At 45.9% G+C, this 25,877-nt stretch overlaps 1 protein-coding gene across 8 annotated transcripts in view; it reads right to left on the reverse strand.

The window, feature by feature from the left end:
- Positions 1-25,877, reverse strand: part of vps13c (vacuolar protein sorting 13 homolog C) — a 180,271-nt gene that overhangs the window by 29,304 nt on the left and 125,090 nt on the right. For all 8 annotated transcript variants that reach the window (XM_075468951.1, XM_075468931.1, XM_075468960.1 and 5 more), the window contains 17 exons: positions 18,625-18,763; positions 18,430-18,545; positions 17,143-17,309; positions 16,067-16,320; positions 15,119-15,345; positions 9,319-9,411; positions 8,992-9,225; positions 8,782-8,913; positions 8,443-8,532; positions 7,999-8,154; positions 6,753-7,017; positions 6,509-6,669; positions 2,852-2,973; positions 1,566-1,863; positions 1,009-1,401; positions 303-407; positions 7-162 (listed from right to left, as the gene is read on the reverse strand). In XM_075468951.1, coding sequence (XP_075325066.1) covers positions 7-162; positions 303-407; positions 1,009-1,401; positions 1,566-1,863; positions 2,852-2,973; positions 6,509-6,669; positions 6,753-7,017; positions 7,999-8,154; positions 8,443-8,532; positions 8,782-8,913; positions 8,992-9,225; positions 9,319-9,411; positions 15,119-15,345; positions 16,067-16,320; positions 17,143-17,309; positions 18,430-18,545; positions 18,625-18,763 — 3,108 coding nt within the window. The remainder of the gene's footprint in view (positions 1-6; positions 163-302; positions 408-1,008; positions 1,402-1,565; positions 1,864-2,851; positions 2,974-6,508; positions 6,670-6,752; positions 7,018-7,998; positions 8,155-8,442; positions 8,533-8,781; positions 8,914-8,991; positions 9,226-9,318; positions 9,412-15,118; positions 15,346-16,066; positions 16,321-17,142; positions 17,310-18,429; positions 18,546-18,624; positions 18,764-25,877) is intronic.

Genomic DNA, 25,877 nt, shown 5'->3' on the forward strand with positions numbered 1-25,877 from the left:
ACTCACCTCGGTGGAGGGGATGTAGTACCATTTGGGGGAGGCCGGATCGATGACCTCCCCCACCTCCAGCTCGTAAGAGGACTTGTTGACCAGAGTGTAGAAAGGACTCATGGTGACGATCCTGGTCAGGTTAAAGCTGCTCATGTGGATGCACACGCCCACCTGGACACAAACACCAATCAGAAGCCAGCAGACCGAACACCTCCGCAACCCAACCGAGTCGTGCCGAGCTCAGAGACGATCTGAGAAAACTAATAACATCTGCATCCCAAGGTCTCAGAAAACAACGTGAGAGCAGTTACCAAGAAGTCCATGTTGTTGGCGGGACAGCGAACGCAGCCGTAACTTCCCACCGTGTCCAGAGAGAAACCCTCCGACCAGGAGCTGGTGGAGATGCACAGCTGGATCTGCAGAAGAAAACACACCATTTTCAGCTCTTTAAGGACACATCCTCCCTCTATGCTGATGACACTCAGCTGTATTTCTATATAACATGTGTCTCAGCTGCAGATGTTTCTGAGCTGCAGATGTTTCTGAGCTGCAGATGTTTCTGAGCTCAGGGAGACTCTGGGTCCTCCTGCTTCTTCTGATGAATCTTCCATCAGGAACTTTGGGCTAACTTTCCTCTCAGCTTTCACTTTAGGTGCTCATGTTAAATCTCTGCTTCTCTTGTTTTTATCGCTTCAGAAATATTTCACAGTTTGTGTCCCGCTCTGAGCTGGAAACGGTTCTTCCTGCATTTACTCCATGAGAGGCAGCAAAGGTGAGTCAGACTCTCGTTTCTCTGAATTTAACATCTGAACTGAAACATTAAAGTACGACAAACATGAAGCACTAAATGCTGACACCAAAACTTAAGACCCTTGATAAGACAGAATCAGATATCTTGAGACACAATGCAAAAAGAAAGGTGGAAGTCTGGTCCGGTGCCCCTGGTCCGGTGCCCCTGGTCCGGTGCCCCTGGTCCGGTGCCCCTGGTCCGGTGCCCCTGGTCCAGGTGCGGCTCACCTTGCTCTTACTGAACAGGTTCTTCTTCCTGAAGGAGAACAGCACGATGTCCCTGTGGTCGGCCGGGTGTTTGACGCTGACCTCCTCGGCCCGGTACTGCAGCAGCCTGGAGGTCTTGTTGATGATCCAGTACGGGCTGAACAGCGACAGCAGCAGGCGGCGGCTGGCCGTCCTCGTGGCGTGGACGATCAGGTCCACCGTTAGGCCGACGTCTGCCTCGCAGGCGAGACTCAGGGCGAAGAACTCCGGCAGCTCCTCCCTGACCTGGAAGTGTCCATGCCAGTCGCGGCCCTGATACCGGATCAGCGCCAGCGACAGCACCTCCCCGGCCAGGCGGGCATTCAGCAGGTCCGACGTGCTGCCCGCCGGAAGCTCGTGGAAATCTGCTGAGCTCTGAGGACAGAAGACCCCAGAGGTCAGAGGTCAGAGGGGATCGGGTCAGAGGTCAGGGGTCAGAGGTCAGACCCCAGAGGTCAGGGGTCAGAGCGGATCGGGTCAGAACAAACCGATCGTGCGAATACTTTTTATCGGGACCCTAACCCTAACCCTAACCGTACCTCCATCATGTAGCGGATGTCGTAGGGCAGCAGGTTGCGCAGCGTGGCCACCGGGTGGAGGTGGATGACGTAGGCGGGGTCCCAGTCCTCCTCGCCGTGGCTGGCGATGTGCCGCAGGTCGTCGGGGACGGCCAGCGTGCTGACCATGAGCGGCAGCAGGCCGCCGTCGGCCGCCGGGCACTGCAGCAGCGAGCGCACCTCCGAGCTGAGGTGCACCTGCTCCTTCCAGGACACGCAGCTGGAGGACGCCGCGTACCGACCCTGCAGAGGCCCGGCCGGACGCACGAACAGCTGACACCTGCAGGAATAGAGAGGCCGGTTAACTTCCTGTTTAACTTCCTGTTTAACACTCTGGAGTCTAAATTCCGCCGGCGGGATTTTTGACACATCTCCAAAAACACATCTGTAACTCTGTGAGTTTTTGTCATTCAAACATGTAAGTTACACCATTAAAAACCTTGAAACTTCTAGTTTTCAAATATATATATATATTAAAATAAATTATATAGCTGGCCCTTTTTAAAGAGAGTGAACAGAAATCTTTGGATTTTCTGTACTCTCTGACTGCAGCAGCTTCCTAGGCCACACCTATCACTATTCACATGCAAAGTACCAGGTGATTGAGTGGCTATTCACAGGTGAGAACACGCCCCATTCAGCCAGCATGTGGGGGAAGGCAGCAATGTCCTGCCAGTGACAGACAATCATCACATGGAGAGTGACAGGGGGGGTGGGGGAATCAGGGGTGTTACACACCCATCTAATTAGTCTTCAACTCTCAGAGACATTGCTTGGAGTTACAATGACTTTTTTACAGTTTGTGTGGAAACAACAAAACATTTCTGACTGCACTTTTTACTTTTATGCAGCCAACACTTTTGTTTACAAGGTTCAACCTTCAAAAGTCTTGGCTAGATATATTTATAGTGTTTTCTTGCACTGTTTGAAGACCTCTAAAACTTGTTTTTTTGTACAGTTGTGTTTCCCCTCAATTTAAATAAAACTTACATTACATTCACTTCACTCTCATATTGTTTTTGTTAGGCTTTTCAGAATACAACCATATGTGTCACTTTTGCATAGATGTTTACAGTTAGTTGAAATACTTGAAAATGTCAAGGTGGTGACAACTGCCTCAAAGTCTCTGAAAAGGCCTTAGACTCCAGAGGGTTAACTTCCTGTTTAACTTCCTGCTCCTCTGTACCTCCGCCCAACCGTAACCAACCGAACCCGACGCCACGGCAGCTCACAGACATGATGATGATGTCATGATGATGTCATGATACCTGTATGTTTCCAGGTTGACGTGGAACTCTGTCTCGGGTTCAGCCTGCCCGACGCTCTGCATACTCCTGGATGTGGGACAGTACCTCAGCACGGTGAAGGGCACGGAGAAGTGGTTCTTTATCTGAAACCCAACAACCAGGTTACGGTTATGGACCTGCTGGAGACTCGGTGCTGCCCCCTGATCAGAACTGATGTAGCTCAGAATGTAATAATAATAATAATAATAATACATAAGTTTTATATAGCGCTTTTCCAAATGCTCAAAGACGCTTTACATAAGGAACAAAGGTGGCGAGGGTGGATTTTGGGCCAAAAATTATAATTTCAGTTTTATTGCTGTTGAGTTGGAGGAGGTTGTGATTCATCCAGGCTCTGATGTCGGTGAGGCAGTTGGTGAGGGTGGAGAGAATGGCAGGAGTAATGGCAGTGGTGGTGATGTATAGCTGGGTATCGTCGGCGTAACAGTGGAAGTGAAGACCATGGTGGCGGATAATGTGACCCAGTGGGAGCATGTAGAGGATGAAGAGGATTGGTCCGAGCACTGAGCCTTGGGGAACTCCGTGTGAGACAGGGGCGGTGCGGGATTTGTGGTTGTTGATAGAGATGTAGTGGAGTCTTTCAGATAGGTAGGAGGTGAACCAGGAGAGAGCGGAGTTGATGATGCCAATGGCTTGCAGACGGTTGAGGAGGATGGAGTGATTGATGATGTCGAAGGCAGCACTGAGGTCGAGCAGGAGGAGAATGGTGAGGGAGCCGGAGTCGGAGGAGAGTAGGAGGTCATTGGTGACTTTTAAAAGTGCTGTTTCGGTACTGTGATGGGTTCTGAAGCCAGATTGGAATGTTTGGTACAGGTTATTGGAGAGGAGGTATTGCTTTAATTGTGCTGCGACGGCTCTTTCCAGAATTTTTGAGAGGAATGGGAGGTTGGAGATGGGCCTGAAATTGTTTGGGTCGTCAGGGTCAAGGCCAGGTTTTTTAAGGAGGGGGGTGATGGCAGCAAGTTTAAGAGGAGAGGGGACGGTGCCGGAGGTAAGGGAGGAGTTGATGGTGTCCGTGATGAGTGGGGCGAGGGAGCTGAAACAGGCTTTGACAAGCTCAGAAGGCATGGGGTCCAGGGGGGAGGTGGATGATTTCATGGTGGAGAGTATTTTGGAGAGGTCGGCTGTGGTTATGGGGGAGAAGATGGAAAGCTGGTTGTCGGGGGATGAGGGAAATGGGGGTTCAGAGTTGGGGGTGGTGGCAGTGGAGGTGACAAGCTGGTTGTGTATGTTATCGATCTTAGAGTGGAAAAATGATAGGAGGTTGTTGCACTTCTCCGGGGTGAATGTGGATGAGATATTGTCCTGGGGTTTGAGGAGTTTGTTTATTGTTGAAAAGAGAGTGCGTGGGTTGGAGGATCCAGAGTGAATGATGCCAGAATAGTAAACAGAGCGGGCTTTGTTAAGTGCAGATTTGTAGAGGTGCATAAGATCTTTTTAGGCGAGGACGTGAACTGTGAGACCGGTTTTCTTGATTAATCGTTCTAACTGTCTGAGTTGTTTTTTGAGTTGAAGTGAAGTTCCGGAAAGTTATTGTGCGGTCCTGTTTTGGTTGGGGGGCGGGAATGTCAATAGCGAGTGCGATGGCCAGGTGGTCGGAGATGGAGAGGTCAGTGCTGGAGATGTTGTGTATGTGGAGGCCGGTAGAGCAAACCAGATCTAGGATGTGTCCACCTTTATGGGTGGGGAAATTGATGTGTTGGGTGAAGCTGAAGCAGTTGAGTAGGTCCAGAAAGTCCATGGCATGTTTACAGTCCGGGGAGTCAATGTGGAGGTTGAAATCACCAAGGAGTAAAACAGACGGCGAGATGGAGGACAGTGCAGTGATGAATTCAGAGAGGTCTGATAGGAATAATGGATTGGGCTTGGGGGGGCGGTAGATAATTGAAATTATGAGAGGTTTAGGGCCAGGGAGTTTGAAAGCCAGGTGTTCAAAAGATTTAGCGGCAGGGATGGAGAGTGGGCGGGGTTGGAGGCTGTGATGGTAGATGGCAGCAATGCCCCCTCCTTTGCCCTCGGAATGTGGGTTGTCCAGGTATGAAAATCCAGCAGGGGTAGTTTGGTTGAGTGAAAAGTAATCCAAGGGTTTTTGCCAGGTTTCATTTAGACAGAGAAGGTCGAGTTGTCTGTCGATGATAAATTCATTGAGAATAAGACTTTTATTGTTGAGGGATCTTGTGTTGTAGAGGGCGAGTTTCAGGTACTTTTGTTTTGGAATTGATGGGGCGGAAGTAGGGATAGGGCGGAGGTTACAGGTGTTGGCGTTTGGCCCGTTCTGATGACGTCTGTTGTTGTGATGACGCGATGAGGAAGTGCGGGAGCCGGTGCGTGAGCTGCGGTCAGACCACAGCGACGGAATCCCGCCCATGGTGGCGGAACCAAAAACAAACTTGCGGCGGGAGCCTCGGTGAATGTAGCGAGGACGGAGAAGAAGTCGGTGCAGTTCCAGTGTGGCGGTGAGCTCGGTGGAAGGGGGCAACTGGGAAATCAGCTGGCGGAGCTGCATGGATGTATAGGAGAGCTCCATGACCGAGGCAGTGAGGAGGCAAACACTGCTGGAGGTGGACGGCGGCTGCAAAGCGCAAAAAGAGAGATGATGGACCAGGATCAACAGCCACAGCGTGGCAGATGGAGAGACCAGCCCGCCTGGGCCCGAAATCAATTCAGGCACAGACAAACGCAAAGCCGGCCAGCTCAGGGAGCCTGCTTGGGTCGGAGGCAGCGGTCCCAGCCAGCCAGGAGCTAACCGCACCGAGACAGATGGAAATCTGCCCGGATCTCTACCCTCAACCGAGTGGCGATGGAAGACGTCTGTAAGTGACCGAGCTAACGCACTCAGACTGGTTTTGAAGCAGTTGCCCAGCAACACCGTGTGAGTTTGTTTTGTGAGATCCAGGGAGGTAGGTAGTCCGTAATAATTTCGTAATAGTTAGCTTTGATCAGCCGGTTGAGAAGCAGATTTAAAAAAGTAGGTAGCTACTGGAAGCAGTGACTAAAAAAAATATATCAAAAAACAACAGCAAAAGAGAGAGCTTTTAGAGGGAGAAGTGGCAGCCAAAATACGCCAGCGTCTTCTCGCCATGTTTGTTACCATGGCAATCTTATGACAAAACAAAATAAAAAAATAAAATAAAATAAAAATAAAAAATGTAGCTCACATAACATCAAAGCTAACTTCTAAGCTAACATTACAGCTAACATCCCAGCTAACATCACAGCTAACATCAAAGCTAACTTCTAAGCTAACATCACAACTAACATCACAGGTAACATTACAGCTAACATCACAGCTAACATTACAGCTAACATTACATCTAACATCAAAGCTAACATCAAAGCTAACATCAAGGCTAACATTACAGCTAACATCACAGCTAACATCAAAGCTAACTTCAAAGCTAACATTACAGCTAACTTCAAAGCTAACTTCAAAGCTAACATCAAAGCTAATATCACAGCTAACATCAAAGCTAACATCACAGCTAACATTACAGCTAACATCAAAGCTATTTTCAAAGCTAACATCACAGCTAACACTACAGAACTGATCCGTGTGGTTCTGATCAGAACTGATCCGTGGTTCTGGTTCTGATCCGTCTGTGGTTGTGTGGTTCTGACCTGCAGCGGCGCCCGGATGGTGATGACCTTGTTCCCGTCGGCGGCGTGGATCTGCAGCAGCACGGAGACGGCCTCCTGCAGCTGAGGGCCGCGGACGTTGTAGAGGCGGCGGCCCGGTTTGTCCACGGCGACGTTGGCGATCTCGCTGTATCCGGAGGGCACTGCGGGGGTCAGACACGGTTACTCAGAGCGCCTCAGGGCGTCACACAGAACAAATGGAGCGGCGGCGGCGGCGGCGGCTGACCCAGGGTGAGGTGAAACAGGCAGCTCTCCTGCCGCTGCAGGGTGGACAGTTTGCCTCTGGAGGACGGCTCGAACACGGTGTGCTCCAGGTCCAGGCTCTGGTCCACCGACAGCTCCTGCAGCCTCCCATGGGCCGGAGAGCCCACCGGCCGCAGGTTGGCGCTGTGCTGCAGGATCAGGGGGATTCCCAGGGAGTTCCTGATGGTGAAGGGGGCCTTCTCCTTTAAGGTGCAGCCATGGGCGGACGCAGTGCCCTCTGAGAAGGCCTGAAAGAAGAAACAGCAGAGAATCAGCAGCTTGAGTTTAACAGATGCTCAGGACTAGGGATGGGAATTGATAAGATTTTTACAATTCCAGTTCCATTTTCGATTCTGCTTAACGATTCGGTTCTTTGTCGGTTCCCTTATTGATTCTCATTTGGAGAAAAAGGACAACAAACCGGTCGATTAGCATCAACTTTGTTTAGTTTAGAAGTAACACGAGTCATGACCTCACAAACCCAACAACGGTGAGGTCCACATTGGTCTATCCTGGCCTGGGTAATTTAACTCTTCCTGCTCTGGTGAAAGGAGAAGCTGGAGGTAGAGGTGAACTGGGGGTAGTACCACCAGCCTCTGGCTCTGAGCCAGTCAGGCTCTGTCTCTCATAATTTCATCTAAATGTAATGCCTGAGAAGGCATTCATTTAACCTTAACCGTTACTAACAGCAGCTTTTACAATCAGGCAAATGGTGCTAACATGATAGGCAGTGTTTGTTAGTTAGTTACCTGCAGTGTTAGCCAAGGACATGCTAACGTTGCTAACGTTGCTAACGTTGCTGGGTTCAGATTCACCGACGTTAATCATTCATTCATAGTTATTGCATGTTGGTAGTATTTCCTCCCTTTGGTGAAATATTCACTTTGCAAGTTGCCCTGTTGTCATCTTTTTTAGGGATGTGTAGCCAAACTTTCGAGCGTTTGTACCGCTTGGGCGCCATGTTTACTGTTGGCTGCTGGCTGCGCTGGACTCGCCACGCAACGCTGCGTGGTGACGTCATTCGCGCCCACTGGAATCGATAAGGGAATGGTTTGCAAAAGCGCCAAACGATTCCAAGGAATTGAAACACTGGGACCCGGTTCTCAACAAGAACCGGTTTTCGATTCCCATCCCAACTTAGGACTGACATCACTTCACGCTGAAGCTGAAGGTAAAACAGCGCCCTCTGCTGGAGGAGGCCATCTTTCCCCATCCCACCCCAGCTGTACCTTGGCCAGGTTGTGGAAGACGTTGAGGCAGCACTTGGAGACGGTGACGTTCATGGAGTCCTTTGAGCAGATGCTGATGGCGGAGCGAGGTTCAGGGAGAAGGACGTAGTCGTCTCCATGGACAGGACTCTTGTCCATAACCGGATTGTTCTTAATCTGCGGGAATAAAAGCAGAGTTCATCAGGCTGACACCAGGCTGAGGGTTAGAAACCCGTACAGCAGCATCCAGAGGCCTCCAGAAGCCCCGCCTTCAGAGGCCTCCAGAGGCCTCCAGAGGTCCCGCCTTCAGAAGTCCCGCCTTCAGAGGTCCCGCCTTCAGAGGCCCCGCCTCCAGAGGCCCCGCGTTCAGAGGCCTCCAGAGGCCACACAGTTTCAGGTGGGGCAACATAACAAAACACCAAAGAGAAGTTTCACGTAACAAAAACAGCAGTTTAACAGTTTTACCTCCAGCTCCAGGTTCCATCTGCGTTGGCCACCGTCAACCCGTTCAATCAGAGGCTCCCACACCGCATGGGTCTCATTAAAGTAGTTTACCTGCTCAAAACAAACAAAACAAACATCACAGGGACTAAAAAAACATCCAGAAAAGCTGAATCTGGGTTCCTGAAGGAGAGTTTTGGATGAATGAATCTGATTCTGTGTGGAGAAAAGCTCCCGTTTTCTTCCTGACCCAAGAAGCTCTGGGTTAGGGCCATTCTATACATATCTATGCATCGAGCCATTCTATACATATCTATGATCAGAACCCCTGAAACGTTGTGTCAGGTCAAAGGTCAGGCTCACCTCCAGCGTCATGTCGGCTCTGAGCTGCAGCAAAGACGACCAGTTCTTGGCCAGTCCGTTGAGGGATGACTCAGCCAGAAGCATAGGGACCGTCCGATGACCCAAACCGGACTCCAGGGTCACCTGGACCACCTGTGGGCCAACCGCACCTCATCAGGAAGGGGGCCGCGTTATTCTCACGGTCAACAAAAAGAAGAAGGCCTTTCCTACCTTAACCTGCGCGGTGAAGCTCTCGCCCTCGTTGCGCCTGTCGGGCTCCCTGAAGCTCTCGGTCATCTCGGTGGCCTGGTCCACCCCCAGGAACCAGAAGTCACAGGCGTAGATGTTCCTGACGGACCACAGGTCCCCGACGTCGGGCGGCGAGTCCTCGCTCTGCTCGTCCTGCGGCTTTAGCGTCATGGCGGCTGTGATGGTCATCACCGTGTTGAGGATAACCGGCGAGATCTGCAGGGGGGGAAACGCCACCGATGAGTTCAGGGACAAACACTACTGATGACTTCAGGGACAGCTCGTAGTTTCCTGCTTCAGAGAACCAACCTTCACGATGATCTCCTCCACCGTCAGAGAGCCGCTCAGGGGTTTGTCTGGGCGGGTTCTGGTTTCCAAGGCGACCGAACATGGTTTCAGCACCTGTTGGACAGAGTCGACCTGAATCATCATTTTCTGCCTCGAAGACGAAGAAACAACAAAAACACATAAATACAGCACTATATTTACCTTTTTATTTTCTACTTTAATAAAAGACAAGGCACAATAAATAAAGTAATATTATAATAATAATAATAATAAAGTAATTATGGGTGCCAATGCTGAAGGCATTAGTAGATAGTAGATAGTTAGATAGTTTATTTATTTGTCTTTGCAGAAAATTGTTCTGTGCCATTGACAGTGCGTCTGATACAATTACAAAAAACAAAAATACCCCGCCACCCACCCCAGGACAAAAAAGACAGGATGACATAGAACAAACCCCTCATATTTTTAAATAGAATACAATTGTAAAGTGCAGTTATTCAGAGACCAAGTGCAATGGGTTATTAAGGTACAATTTCACAGTCCCTTATTTAACAGGGATGTACTCTTGTACTCTTGTGTATACTTAATATTATTTTTCCGTTTCCGCCCTATATTTCCTCGATCGGTGTGCTTTTACGTTTGGCTCTCATTAGTCGAAAGGAATTCTGGCAAAATGGGAAAAGGTGGGAAAATTATGGATGGGAAAATGCTTTGAAAATTAAAAACTGCCCTATTTTAGAGGCCTTATAACTCAGCCATACAGCATCACACAGACCTCATTCAAAGTTTATATGTGACAGGAGACTCTCAGCTTTAACTGAACCAAAGGGTTTGTTGATACATTATACAGCTTTGACACAACGGCAGTTTACGTTTTAGGAAGACTACATCTCAGCTGAGGTGTCTTTCACACAAAGTCACTCGTTGAGCTCTGCCTCACAGATTCCTCACAAATCACCTCTGAACGCAGAGAGTCGACCATCCAGCTGACATTCCGCCCATTATAAACGCCTACAATCATGAAATTCAGGTGAAAAATGATTTTAAAACTGCCATAAAAAACGAGCCCCACATAGTAGCCGAATGAAAATTACACCGCTGGCTTCTGCCGTCTCTTGGGTCGCTGGCGGTTCAAGAATTATTCGGATACGACTTTTACTTTTCGAACAGCGACTGTTTATTTGAGACAGTCGAGTGCAGTCAAAAATATAGTGCCATTTTAAGAAGCCATAGTGAGCGTACATGTCAGAGACACAGACGAGCCGCACCTGCTCTTGTTACCGGGGCAACGAGCCGCACCTGCTCCTGTTACCGGGGAAACGCCTTGTTAGCCTGCTCCTTTTACCGGGGCAACGCCTTGTTAGCCTGCTCCTGTTTCCGGGGCAACGCCTTGTTAGCCTGCTCTGTTCTAAGACTGCTTATGAGGGCAGAGCCAAGATGGCTGCCCTGTTGTAACAGCTTCATGTTATAAATCTGATCTGCTTTTCTCCTTTAAACTGATAGTGAGGGGAAGTTTGAAAATACCCACAATGCAATGGGAAAATGCATTGAAAAGCACTTAACAAGGCCATTTTGAAAAGGCCATAAAAGCAGTATTTTAAACAGCACCTTGATAAAGATGACATAACTGTCTTCAGCAGACTTGTCTTATGAGTTTTGGGCCTCTGTGAGGCCGAAAATTCAATGGGAAAATCGATTTAAAAGCACTCAATGAGCCAAAAATGCCAAAAACTGCCCTATTTTTGAGTTCTCATAACTCAGCCATACGACATCACAGAGACCTCATTCAAAGTTTATATGTGACAGAAGACTCTCAACTACAGGGTTTGTTGATAAGTCGGGCAGTAGATTGGCACCCATCAAAATTTCTTCAGAAATTTTCTAGTTTTTTATATTATCTCTGATATATGAGATAACCTTCCTGTAACAACATGACCCCAGCTCTTCAGAGAGCATCTCCTATCCTGACCCTGACCCTGCACTCCATCTCTACACCGTCACCTCCAACAGATACTGACTGCTGGTTTCCTTCTACGTTGCTTATTGTTAGCTTTGATGTTAGCTGTAATGTTATATAATCATTTGTAAGTCTCTTTGGATAAAAGCAACATAAACAGGATCAGCCTCTGATGGCGGACTTGTGTCTGTGCTTGTCCAGTTGGATCTCAGTGCTGCATTTGATACGGTCGATCACAGTATCTTATTACACAGACTTGAACATGTTATTGGGATTAAAGGAACTACATTAGGCTGGTTTAAGTCATATTTATCTGATAGATTCCAGTTTGTTCTTGTAAATGAAAAATCTTCCTCACACACCAGAGTAAGTCATGGAGTTCCTCAGGGTTCTGTGCTTGGACCGATTCTTTTCACTTTATATATGCTTCCATTAGGTAACATTTTTCCAACATTTCCAAGGTAAACACAAGAAACTTGTGCTAAAGAAAAAATGGACCAGACTCAGTGAATAATTCCCTATAATATAGATCAGTGAGCAGTGCTGACCAACATGTCACTGGGGTCATCAGGTGAGAACCTCCTTTCATCAGTGTTTCGTCTCGTTGGGCCCACGACACCTCCAGTAGGCTAGAGAGTGATCACTGGCATCCCAGAGTAACTTGCCTAATGCCAGCCATCACTGCTCCTCACACTACAACAACCATCTTTTTTTTATTTTATTTACAACCACTAGCTACCTTAGCCTCTCACCAACTGCACTCCAGTCACAGCGGGGTGGGGATACAAATACTGGTTCTGGTAGGGGGGTAATGAAGTATAGAGGGTGCCAGAGGTGGAGGCAGGACAAGACACACTAGCAGATTCAGCAGACAAAATCACCTAAACATTCCTATAATCACTAAAAATGCCAGCAAAAACAAAGCCATACAGGTCAACTCACCCAAAATGGCCGCCTGGTTTCAAAAAGCCCACATGGGCCACACCCTCCACTTTAATATCTTGAACTTCTTCTTTGCTTCTTCCAAAAGTCTGTTTACCCTAAGTGCCCCCCCTGCTGGCCGCAGCTGCTATTGCTTCTTCTAATCCAAATCCACTGACTGGACTTTACTGCCTCATCTGACACTTCCTTCACTATTTTCCTCACACTCTGTCCAGTTACACCCAGCTCCCTCAACAATGAGACAACAGACTTTGCAACAAATCCTCTACATCCTACTTCCACTGGACAGATTCTAACCTTCCATCCTCGCTGCTCTGCTTCTGCCCCCAACTCCACATATCTAAGCTTTTTCCTTTCATATGCTTCTGCTACTAATTCCTCCCAAGGAACAGTCAGCTCTATGAAACAGACTCTCATTCTACTCCTAGACCACAAGACTGTATCAGGCCTTAGATTTGCAGAGGCTATCTCCTGGGGAACAACAAGCTTATTTCCTAAATCTATCTGCATCTCCCAATCCCAAGCATCCTCCAAGCTGCCGTGCCTCCTTATCGTCTTATTAACTTTCTCCCCCTCTTGAACAAACTGAATTCCAACTCTCTTCACCTTAGACCCTCCTAGGTTTACCTGCCTTCGTTTATCTTCAATACCTGCAGCTAAGCTTCTTAATACTTGGTCATGTCGCCATGTATACCGGCCTTGTGACAGACTAACCTTACAACCTGACAAAATATGCCTTAGAGTTGCAGTACCTGAACATAACAAACATAACAGGTCTCCATTTACCCAGAGTTTTAGGTTCTGGGGAGTTGGCAATATGTTGCCCCTATCAAAAATCTAATACTCCTTTCGTCCATACTCCACAGTTCTTTCCAACTAAGCTTTTTCTTCTCTACACCTTCCCAATTCAACCACCGTCCCTGCTTAGCCTGAGCCACTGCCTTTGCACCCCTTAACATTTCCTCCTGTCTACGAACCTGCTCAACAACTAGCTTTCTCTTCTCCTTGGGACCTGCTCTACTCCACACTGGTTTGCCTGGGCCAAGACCCAAGCCTCCCCGGCCTATTTGCATATTACCCACAATCTCTGCATGTCTAAGAGTAAAAGCGACCTTGGGTTACTTGAAAGGCGCTATATAAAACCAAGTCATTATTATTATTATTATTAAGAGTTGCTTCTGCCTCCTGAGCTGCCATTCTTGGATTCCACTTCCTCCCCTTGGTTGGGTTTGGAACCAAGCTGTGGCTCAGTGGTTAGAGTCGGTCGTCCACTAACCGGAAGGTTGGCGGTTCGATTCCCACTCTCGCTTGGTGGAACTGATAGCTGGAGGGGTGTCAGTCATCCTCCTTGTCACGGCTGTGGCACTTTCATGGCTGCCCACCGCTCCAGGTTGGCATCTGTCTCTAAGTGTGTTACCCTGTGCGTGTGTGTCAACAGGTGCCAACCTGGATGGGTTAAAAGCGGAGGACCAAATCAACCTTCGGGTATAAATAAAGTCACTTAACTAACTAACTTTAACCTTACTAACTACCACATCTTTACTCCCAGCTAACAGTAGCTCTGTCCTAACTTTAGTACATTTAATCTCCTCTACTAGACCAGATACTGGGAGCTGGAGTATGCCTTTCCCATACAGTGCCACAGTATTTAAGCATCAAGGAACACCTAGCCACTTCCTAATGTGAAAACCAACTAATCTTTCCATTCAGCATGGCATAAAGTTCCACTGCTATGCTGATGATACTCAGCTGTACTTATCTATGAAACCAGATGAACCCAATAGGTTGGTGAGACTACAAGCATGTCTTAAAGACATAAAGACCTGGATGACTCAGAACTGTCTGCTTCTAAATTCAGACAAACTGAAGTCGTTATCTTTGGACCTGAGCGCTTCAGGGAGAAACTGTCTGGTTCTATAGTTACTCTAGATGGTATTTCCTCAGCTTCTGGTCCTACAGTGAGGAACCTTGGAGTTATTTCTGACCAGGATCTGTCCTCTGACTCGACAAACGATCCTGTCTCAGAGTGATGCAAAAAAAACTGCTCCATGCATCTGTTACTTCAGCTGTAATTCTTTATTATTGGGCTGTCCCACAGATTCTCCATGACATTTTTAGCGGACTTGTGTCTGTGCTTGTCCTGTTGGATCTCAGTGCTGCATTTGATACGGTCGATCACAGTATCTTATTACAGAGACTTGAACATGTTATTGGGATTAAAGGAACTGCATTAGGCTGGTTTAAGTCATATTTATCTGATAGATTTCAGTTTGTTCTTGTAAATGAAGAATCTTCCTCACACACCAGAGTAAGTCATGGAGTTCCTCAGGGTTCTGTGCTTGGACCGATTCTTTTTACTTTATACATGCTTCCATTAGGTAACATTATTAGACAGCATGGCATAAATTTCCATTGCTATGCTGATGATACTCAGCTGTACTTATCTATAAAACCAGATGAACCCAATAGGTTGGTAAGACTACAAGCATGTCTTAAAGACATAAAGACCTGGATGACTCAGAACTGTCTGCTTCTAAATTCAGACAAACTGAAGTCGTTATCTTTGGACCTGAGAGCTTCAGGGAGAAACTGTCTGGTTCTAGTTACTCTGGATGGTATTTCCTCAGCTTCTGGTCCTACAGTGAGGAACCTTGGAGTTATTTCTGACCAGGATCTGTCCTCTGACTCGCATTTAAAACAGGTTTCTAGGACTGCCTTCTTTCACCTTCATAATATTGTTAAAATCAGGAACATCCTGTCTCAGAGTGATGCAGAAAAACTGTTCCATGCATCTGTTACTTCAGCTGTAATTCTTTATTATTGGGCTGTCCCACATATTCTCGATGACATTTGTTGCGATTTGGGCGCTTTAAAAGTAAAACTGAATGGAATGCTCCTCCCCCTGGGGTAATGTGATCTCACCGTGGTGACGCCCTTGTCATGCTGGTTCCGGATGAAGGGGTAGGCGAGCACCTTCAGCTCCCTCAGGTTGGCCCTCATGTTCTGGGCTCCGTCCTCTTCGAGCTGCAGAGTGAAGTCGCACTGAAACGACGTCACGAGGGCGGGGGCGTCGGCCTTAGCCAGGCTGCCCACGAACACCACCTCCGGGTCCACGATAACCAGCCGCAGACGAGTCTTATTCACAGAAGCTGAAGACACCAGAAAGACAGAACGGCTGAAAAAGTTTGGCCCAGAGGGTGTGTCTCAATTTCGCTGTTTTTAATTGGACAACAGAAATACTTTCCATCTGTATCATGATCCCAAAGCTTCTCTGGGTGAAGTTAAACACCATGGCTGTGTTCGAAACCACATACTTCTTCAAAACAAAAGCACCAATTGTATTGTAATGGCTTTCCCTATGATAAAAGGCAACGGGTATTTTATTTTGTGAAAATAACCAGAAGTGCGTTGCTCACTGCGGCTAGCTTTAGTAGCGCCGAATTTGTGGGAACAATATTGTAAACAGCCGGTATTTTGTCAGGTTTTCAACACGTTGGGGATCTAAACGACTACTTTCTCGCCTGAAAATGTTTCAAATGTTGCTAAAGTTTACAGAGTTTAGAGCTTAAGAGAAATCAGCTTCAGGCCGGCTGATTTCGGCTCGGGCAGGAGCGAAATGCATTGTGGGTAAATGCTCTGCATACTGTCTGATTGAATGAGTATGTAGTATGTAATATGTAGTATGTAGTAGGCGGTTTCGAACACAGCCGTTGTTTTCATGAGCTCAGAATAAGACCGTTGTATCCACCAGTGTCAGGCTTCTACTGAAAAGCTTTGTAAAATTATTTCCTGTCCTCTATAATCCTTCCTGTTGGTAACTAAATCCAGCCCCCACCTCCCCTGGTTCAGGCATCAGTGTCCCGGTCTTACCGGCCTTGGCGTCGGCTCGTGGCTCGGCGGTCTGTCTCAGCAGCAGTCTGTCCCCTGATGCAGCAGATGTGGTCGGGGGGGAACTCTGCGGCAGAGCCTGCAGGATGAAATCTGCCACGGCCATCAGAAACTCCACGCTCGCACACAGATAAAGTTTCTGCAGAACCATCACCAGCTCCCGTCCTGCAGCACCCTGCTGGTACGTCAGATCCACCATGGGCTCCTGGCTGTCCTCTTCTTTCTGCCCGATCATCCTGCAGACGGTAACACAGAAGGTCACACCGGACATTGGAGTATAAAAGGAATGTTTGTATTTCTCTTCGTCTCTCTCTGTCCTGACTTGTGCAGACAAGGGACTATTCAAATGCTATATTTTGCCTTTGAATAAAATATAAAGAAAGACAAAATCCAGATTTTATCTTGTTATTATCTGAGAAGTCTTCTTATCCACTTTGATAAAAAAAATCCACTACACTGCCAACAGTTAAAGAACCGCTCTGTCCTGAAAGGACTTTAGGTTCTCTCTGCTGAGATGAGATGTGGATGCATACGGTTGGAACTGAAGCTGCCAAAAGGCAGCATCAACCCAAAACCTAGCACATTTTCAATCACACTGAATAAAAGTGGACAAGCAGGGAAGGGATGGCTTCCTTAGGATGGTAGGGAAATAAAACCTGACTACAAGCTTCCAGTCACCTCTGTGGGCCTTCACCTTCTCAAGCTGAGGTCCTCTCCCAGAACCAGGGAGCCTAAGAGTTCTCCTGAGTATCTCAGCTGTTCCTCAAACTCTTCTGGACAGATCTGTCATGTGTTCTCATCTTCTTCCTTTTGTCTTTGGGATTTTTTCTCATAAGAAAGATCTCTAAATTTCTAGGAACTGCTGAGACACTGAGAAGAACCCTCAGGCTCCCCGGTTCTGGAAGGAAACCTGAGTTTACCGCCCACAGAGAGGCAGGTGTGCAGTTTGTTCTATTCATCGAGTGATCGACTAATAGGTTTGTCTCGTCTTACTAATGAAGGTGGACCTTAAAGTTCCACCATGTTCGGCGCAGAACAGTTGATGGTGCAACTCTTACCGTGAGGTCACCCTCTCCACGCCGCTCCTCAGGTCGTCCAGCGTGCACGCCGTGAGGACCGTGCACATCTCCAGTCTTCCGCTGGTCAGAACCTCCCCGGAGGCCCGGAGCAGGCGGAGGGCAAACTCACCAAGTCTGAGGCTCTGCTGGTGCTGGATGTCCAACGGCTGGAGAGAACAGCAGAACCAGTCAGATTCAGGCAAGAACCAGGCAGAATCAGGGAGAACCAAGCAAGAACCAGTCAGAATCAGGCAAGAACCAGGCAAGAACCAGTCAGAATCAGGCAAGAACCAGTCAGAACCAGGCAACAACCAGTCAGATTCAGGCAAGAACCAGGCAGAATCAGGGAGAACCAGGCAAGAACCAGTCAGAATCAGGCAAGAACCAGGCAAGAACCAGTCAGAATCAGGCAAGAACCAGTCAGAACCAGGCCAGAACCAGTCAGAACAAGTCAAAATCAGGCAAGAACCAGTCAGAATCAGGCAAGAACCAGTCAAGAACCAGTCAGAACCAGTCAGATTCAGGCAAGAACCAGGCAGAATCAGGGAGAACCAGGCAAGAACCAGTCAGAATCAGGCAAGAACCAGTCAGAACCAGGCCAGAACCAGTCAGAACAAGTCAGAATCAGGCAAGAACCAGTCAGAATCAGGCAAGAACCAGGCAGAATCAGTCAGAACCAGACAGAACCAGTCAGAACCAGGCAAGAACCAGTCAGAATCAGGCAGAACCAGAAAGAACCAGGCAAGAATCAGGCAAGAACCAGTCAGAATCAGGCAAGAACCAGTCAGAACCAGCCAGATCCAGGCAAGAACCAGTCAGAATCAGGCAAGAACCAGGCAAGAACCAGTCAGAATCAGGCAGAATCAGGCAGAACCAGTCAAAACCAGGAAAGAACCAGGCAGAATCAGGCAAGAACCAGGCAGAATCAGTCAGAACCAGGCAGAATTAGGCAAGAACCAGGCAGAATCAGGCAAGAACCAGTCAGAACCAGTCAGAATCAGGCAAGAACCAGGCAGAATCAGGCAAGAACCAGGCAGAATCAGGCAAGAACCAGTCAGAATCAGGCAAGAACCAGGCAGAACCAGGAAAGAACCAGGCAGAATCAGGCAAGAACCAGGCAGAATCAGGCAAGAACCAGTCAGAATCAGGCAAGAACCAGGCAGAACCAGGCAGAACCAGGCAAGAACCAATCAGAATCAGGCAGAACCAGTCAGAATCAGGCAGAATCACTCAGAACCAGGCAGAACCAGGCAGAACCAGGCAGAAGGGTTTCTAAGACTAACTCACCTGTTTTGGGTCGGCATGGTACAGAACCAGACTAACGGACTCGATGTTGAAGGTAAACTTTAGCTGAGCTTCATCCTCCTCTTCCTCACTTCTCTGACCCGGTTTCTCTGAATCACCTGCACAGGTGGAGCACAGCTGAGGTTAGAATGACACCAGAAGGAGGATCAGGACCAGGTCTGTAGATCTCTGTCACACCTGTAGAAGGTCCTCTGGCCCCTCGGACCGGTCGGCTGGTCTCTGGTCTAAGGGCACCGGGTTCTGGACCGGCAGCCTCTCCAAGGTTGTCAGTCATGATCCTGAGCAGAACCCGCAGGTCGTCTTGACTGAGCTCCAGCTGCACAGACACAGGGTTTGGGTTGGTTACTGAGCCCAGACTCTAATCCAAACCTCAGACATATGTGCTGACTAACACAAGCCTGGTGGGGGGGGGGGGGGGGGGGGGGTCTACAGAGACTAAAGATCACTCTCTGAGGGGGGCAAGAGTAAAGGAAACAGTACCTTTGGAGGTTTAAACGTGGACTGGATGTAAAGAAAAAAACAAAGCTGTTGGAGTTTAGCTGAGATAGGAAGTTAAACAGAAGTTAGATTTGTCGGTTCTGAACAGTTACACCCTAAGATTCATCAGTTCTGGAGAGATACACCCTAAGATTCATCAGTTCTGAAGAGTTACACCCTGAGATTCATCAGTTCTGGAGAGTTACACCCTAAGATTCATCAGTTCTGAAGAGGTAAACCCTAAGATTCATCAGTTTAAAGAGTTACACCCTAAGATTCATCAGTTCTGGAGAGGTAAACCCTAAGATTCATCAGTTCTAGAGAGTTACACCCTAAGATTCATCAGTTCTGGAGAGGTAAACCCTAAGATTCATCAGTTCTGGAGAGGTAAACCCTAAGATTCATCAGTTCTAGAGAGTTACACCCTAAGATTCATCAGTTCTGGAGAGGTAAACCCTAAGATTCATCAGTTCTGGAGAGGTAAACCCTAAGATTCATCAGTTCTGAAGAGGTAAACCCTAAGATTCATCAGTTCTGGAGAGGTAAACCCTACGATTCATCAGTTCTGAAGAGTTACACCCTAAGATTCATCTGTTTAAAGAGTTACACCCTAAGATTGATCAGTTCTGGAGAGGTAAACCCTAATATTCATCAGTTCTGAAGAGGTAAACCCTAAGATTCATCAGTTCTGGAGAGGTAAACCCTAAGATTCATCAGTTCTGAAGAGGTAAACCCTAAGATTCATCAGTTCTGGAGAGGTAAACCCTAAGATTCATCAGTTCTAGAGAGTTACACCCTAAGATTCATCAGTTCTGGAGAGGTAAACCCTAAGATTCATCAGTTCTGGAGAGGTAAACCCTAAGATTCATCAGTTCTGAAGAGGTAAATCCTAAGATTCATCAGTTCTGGAGAGGTAAACCCTACGATTCATCAGTTCTGAAGAGTTACACCCTAAGATTCATCTGTTTAAAGAGTTACACCCTAAGATTGATCAGTTCTGGAGAGGTAAACCCTAAGATTCATCAGTTTAAAGAGTTAAACCATAAGATTGATCAGTTCTGGAGAGGTAAACCCTAAGATTCATCAGTTCTGAAGAGGTAAACCCTAAGATTCATCAGTTCTAGAGAGTTACACCCTAAGATTCATCAGTTCTGGAGAGGTAAACCCTAAGATTCATCAGTTCTGGAGAGGTAAACCCTAAGATTCATCAGTTCTGAAGAGGTAAACCCTAAGATTCATCAGTTCTGGAGAGTTACACCCTAAGATTCATCAGTTCTGGAGAGGTAAACTCTACGATTCATCAGTTCTGAAGAGTTACACCCTAAGATTCATCTGTTTAAAGAGTTACACCCTAAGATTGATCAGTTCTGGAGAGGTAAACCCTAAGATTGATCAGTTCTGGAGAGGTAAACCCTAAGATTGATCAGTTCAGAAGAAGTAAACCCTAAGATTCATCAGTTCTGGAGAGGTAAACCCTAAGATTCATCAGTTCTGAAGAGGTAAACCCTAAGATTCATCAGTTCTGGAGAGGTAAACCCTAAGATTGATCAGTTCTGAAGAGGTAAACCCTAAGATTTATCAGTTCTGGAGAGTTACACCCTAAGATTCATCAGTTCTGGAGAGGTAAACCCTAAGATTCATCAGTTCTGAAGAGGTAAACCCTAAGATTCATCAGTTCTGGAGAGTTACACCCTAAGATTAATCAGTTTAAAGAGTTAAACCCTAAGATTCATCAGTTCTGAAGAGGTAAACCCTAAGATTCATCAGTTCTGGAGAGGTAAACCCTAAGATTCATCAGTTTAAAGAGTTAAACCCTAAGATTCATCAGTTCTGAAGAGTTACACCCTAAGATTCATCAGTTCTGAAGAGGTAAACCCTAAGATTCATCCGTTCTGAAGAGGTAAACCCTAAGATTCATCCGTTCTGAAGCGGTAAACCCTAAGATTCATCAGTTCTGGAGAGTTACACCCTAAGATTCATCTGTTTAAAGAGTTACACCCTAAGATTCATCGGTTCTGAAGAGTTACACCCTAAGATTAATCAGTTCTGAAGAGTTACACCCTAAGATTCATCAGTTCTGAAGAGTTACACCCTAAGATTCATCAGTTCTGAAGAGGTAAACCCTAAGATTCATCCGTTCTGAAGAGGTAAACCCTAAGATTCATCCGTTCTGAAGAGTTACACCCTGAGATTCATCAGTTTGAAGGGTTAAACCTTAAGATTCATCAGTTCTGAAGAGTTACACCCTAAGATTCATCAGTTCTGAAGAGTTACACCATGAGATTCATCAGTTCTGAAGAGTTACACCATGAGATTCATCAGTTCTGAAGAGTTAAACCCTAAGATTCATCAGTTCTGGAGAGTTACACCCTAAGATGGATCAGTTCTGAAGAGTTACACCCTAAGATTGATCAGTTCTGAGAGTTACACCCTGATATTCATCAGTTCTGAAGAGTTACACCCTAAGATTCATCAGTTCTGAAGAGTTACACCATGAGATTCATCAGTTCTGAAGAGTTAAACCCTAAGATTCATCAGTTCTGGAGAGTTACACCCTAAGATGGATCAGTTCTGAAGAGTTACACCCTAAGATTCATCAGTTCTGAAGAGTTACACCCTAAGACGGATCAGTTCTGAAGGGTTACACCCTGGGATTCATCTGTTCTGAAGAGTTACACCCTAAGATTCATCAATTCTGAACAGTTACACCCTAAGATTCATCAGTTCTGGAGAGATACACCCTAAGATTCATCAGTTCTGAAGAGTTACACCCTGAGATTCATCAGTTCTGGAGAGTTACACCCTAAGATTCATCAGTTCTGAAGAGGTAAACCCTAAGATTCATCAGTTTAAAGAGTTACACCCTAAGATTCATCAGTTCTGGAGAGGTAAACCCTAAGATTCATCAGTTCTAGAGAGTTACACCCTAAGATTCATCAGTTCTGGAGAGGTAAACCCTAAGATTCATCAGTTCTGGAGAGGTAAACCCTAAGATTCATCAGTTCTAGAGAGTTACACCCTAAGATTCATCAGTTCTGGAGAGGTAAACCCTAAGATTCATCGGTTCTGAAGAGGTAAACCCTAAGATTCATCAGTTCTGGAGAGTTACACCCTAAGATTAATCAGTTTAAAGAGTTAAACCCTAAGATTCATCAGTTCTGAAGAGGTAAACCCTAAGATTCATCAGTTCTGGAGAGGTAAACCCTAAGATTCATCAGTTTAAAGAGTTAAACCCTAAGATTCATCAGTTCTGAAGAGTTACACCCTAAGATTCATCAGTTCTGAAGAGGTAAACCCTAAGATTCATCCGTTCTGAAGAGGTAAACCCTAAGATTCATCCGTTCTGAAGCGGTAAACCCTAAGATTCATCAGTTCTGGAGAGTTACACCCTAAGATTCATCTGTTTAAAGAGTTACACCCTAAGATTCATCGGTTCTGAAGAGTTACACCCTAAGATTAATCAGTTCTGAAGAGTTACACCCTAAGATTCATCAGTTCTGAAGAGTTACACCCTAAGATTCATCAGTTCTGAAGAGGTAAACCCTAAGATTCATCCGTTCTGAAGAGGTAAACCCTAAGATTCATCCGTTCTGAAGAGTTACACCCTGAGATTCATCAGTTTGAAGGGTTAAACCTTAAGATTCATCAGTTCTGAAGAGTTACACCCTAAGATTCATCAGTTCTGAAGAGTTACACCATGAGATTCATCAGTTCTGAAGAGTTAAACCCTAAGATTCATCAGTTCTGGAGAGTTACACCCTAAGATGGATCAGTTCTGAAGAGTTACACCCTAAGATTGATCAGTTCTGAGAGTTACACCCTGATATTCATCAGTTCTGAAGAGTTACACCCTAAGATTCATCAGTTCTGAAGAGTTACACCATGAGATTCATCAGTTCTGAAGAGTTAAACCCTAAGATTCATCAGTTCTGGAGAGTTACACCCTAAGATGGATCAGTTCTGAAGAGTTACACCCTAAGATTCATCAGTTCTGAAGAGTTACACCCTAAGATTCATCAGTTCTGAAGGGTTACACCCTGGGATTCATCTGTTCTGAAGAGTTACACCCTAAGATTCATCAATTCTGAACAGTTACACCCTAAGATTCATCAGTTCTGGAGAGATACACCCTAAGATTCATCAGTTCTGAAGAGTTACACCCTGAGATTCATCAGTTCTGGAGAGTTACACCCTAAGATTCATCAGTTCTGAAGAGGTAAACCCTAAGATTCATCAGTTTAAAGAGTTACACCCTAAGATTCATCAGTTCTGGAGAGGTAAACCCTAAGATTCATCAGTTCTAGAGAGTTACACCCTAAGATTCATCAGTTCTGGAGAGGTAAACCCTAAGATTCATCAGTTCTGGAGAGGTAAACCCTAAGATTCATCAGTTCTAGAGAGTTACACCCTAAGATTCATCAATTCTGGAGAGGTAAACCCTAAGATTCATCAGTTCTGGAGAGGTAAACCCTAAGATTCATCAGTTCTGAAGAGGTAAACCCTAAGATTCATCAGTTCTGGAGAGGTAAACCCTACGATTCATCAGTTCTGAAGAGTTACACCCTAAGATTCATCTGTTTAAAGAGTTACACCCTAAGATTGATCAGTTCTGGAGAGGTAAACCCTAAGATTCATCAGTTCTGAAGAGGTAAACCCTAAGATTCATCAGTTCTGGAGAGGTAAACCCTAAGATTCATCAGTTCTGAAGAGGTAAACCCTAAGATTCATCAGTTCTGGAGAGGTAAACCCTAAGATTCATCAGTTCTGGAGAGGTAAACCCTAAGATTCATCAGTTCTGAAGAGGTAAACCCTAAGATTCATCAGTTCTGGAGAGGTAAACCCTACGATTCATCAGTTCTGAAGAGTTACACCCTAAGATTCATCTGTTTAAAGAGTTACACCCTAAGATTGATCAGTTCTGGAGAGGTAAACCCTAAGATTCATCAGTTTAAAGAGTTAAACCATAAGATTGATCAGTTCTGGAGAGGTAAACCCTAAGATTCATCAGTTCTGAAGAGGTAAACCCTAAGATTCATCAGTTCTAGAGAGTTACACCCTAAGATTCATCAGTTCTGGAGAGGTAAACCCTAAGATTCATCAGTTCTGGAGAGGTAAACCCTAAGATTCATCAGTTCTGAAGAGGTAAACCCTAAGATTCATCAGTTCTGGAGAGTTACACCCTAAGATTCATCAGTTCTGGAGAGGTAAACTCTACGATTCATCAGTTCTGAAGAGTTACACCCTAAGATTCATCTGTTTAAAGAGTTACACCCTAAGATTGATCAGTTCTGGAGAGGTAAACCCTAAGATTGATCAGTTCTGGAGAGGTAAACCCTAAGATTGATCAGTTCTGAAGAAGTAAACCCTAAGATTCATCAGTTCTGGAGAGGTAAACCCTAAGATTCATCAGTTCTGAAGAGGTAAACCCTAAGATTCATCAGTTCTGGAGAGGTAAACCCTAAGATTGATCAGTTCTGAAGAGGTAAACCCTAAGATTTATCAGTTCTGGAGAGTTACACCCTAAGATTCATCAGTTCTGGAGAGGTAAACCCTAAGATTCATCAGTTCTGAAGAGGTAAACCCTAAGATTCATCAGTTCTGGAGAGGTACACCCTAAGATTGATCAGTTCTGAAGAGGTAAACCCTAAGATTTATCAGTTCTGGAGAGTTACACCCTAAGATTCATCAGTTCTGGAGAGGTAAACCCTAAGATTAATCAGTTTAAAGAGTTAAACCCTAAGATTCATCAGTTCTGAAGAGGTAAACCCTAAGATTCATCAGTTCTGGAGAGGTAAACCCTAAGATTCATCAGTTTAAAGAGTTAAACCCTAAGATTCATCAGTTCTGAAGTTACACCCTAAGATTCATCTGTTTAAGGAGTTACACCCTAAGATTCATCGGTTCTGAAGAGTTACACCTTAAGATTAATCAGTTCTTAAGAGTTACACCCTAAGATTCATCAGTTCTGAAGAGTTACACCCTAAGATTCATCAGTTCTGAAGAGGTAAACCCTAAGATTCATCCGTTCTGAAGAGGTAAACCCTAAGATTCATCCGTTCTGAAGCGGTAAACCCTAAGATTCATCAGTTCTGGAGAGTTACACCCTAAGATTCATCTGTTTAAAGAGTTACACCCTAAGATTCATCGGTTCTGAAGAGTTACACCCTAAGATTAATCAGTTCTGAAGAGTTACACCCTAAGATTCATCAGTTCTGAAGAGTTACACCCTAAGATTCATCAGTTCTGAAGAGGTAAACCCTAAGATTCATCCGTTCTGAAGAGGTAAACCCTAAGATTCATCCGTTCTGAAGAGTTACACCCTGAGATTCATCAGTTTGAAGGGTTAAACCTTAAGATTCATCAGTTCTGAAGAGTTACACCCTAAGATTCATCAGTTCTGAAGAGTTACACCATGAGATTCATCAGTTCTGAAGAGTTACACCATGAGATTCATCAGTTCTGAAGAGTTAAACCCTAAGATTCATCAGTTCTGGAGAGTTACACCCTAAGATGGATCAGTTCTGAAGAGTTACACCCTAAGATTGATCAGTTCTGAGAGTTACACCCTGAGATTCATCAGTTCTGAAGAGTTACACCCTAAGATTCATCAGTTCTGAAGAGTTACACCATGAGATTCATCAGTTCTGAAGAGTTAAACCCTAAGATTCATCAGTTCTGGAGAGTTACACCCTAAGATGGATCAGTTCTGAAGAGTTACACCCTAAGATTCATCAGTTCTGAAGAGTTACACCCTAAGACGGATCAGTTCTGAAGGGTTACACCCTGGGATTCATCTGTTCTGAAGAGTTACACCCTAAGATTCATCAATTCTGAAGAGTTACACCCTAAGATTCATCAGTTCTGAAGAGTTACACCCTAAGATTCATCTGTTCTGAAGAGTTACACCCTAAGATTGATCAGTTCTGAAGAGGTAAACCCTAAGATTTATCAGT

Source organism: Odontesthes bonariensis, chromosome 1 (genome assembly GCF_027942865.1).
Source record: "Odontesthes bonariensis isolate fOdoBon6 chromosome 1, fOdoBon6.hap1, whole genome shotgun sequence".
Lineage (NCBI taxonomy): Eukaryota > Metazoa > Chordata > Actinopteri > Atheriniformes > Atherinopsidae > Odontesthes > Odontesthes bonariensis.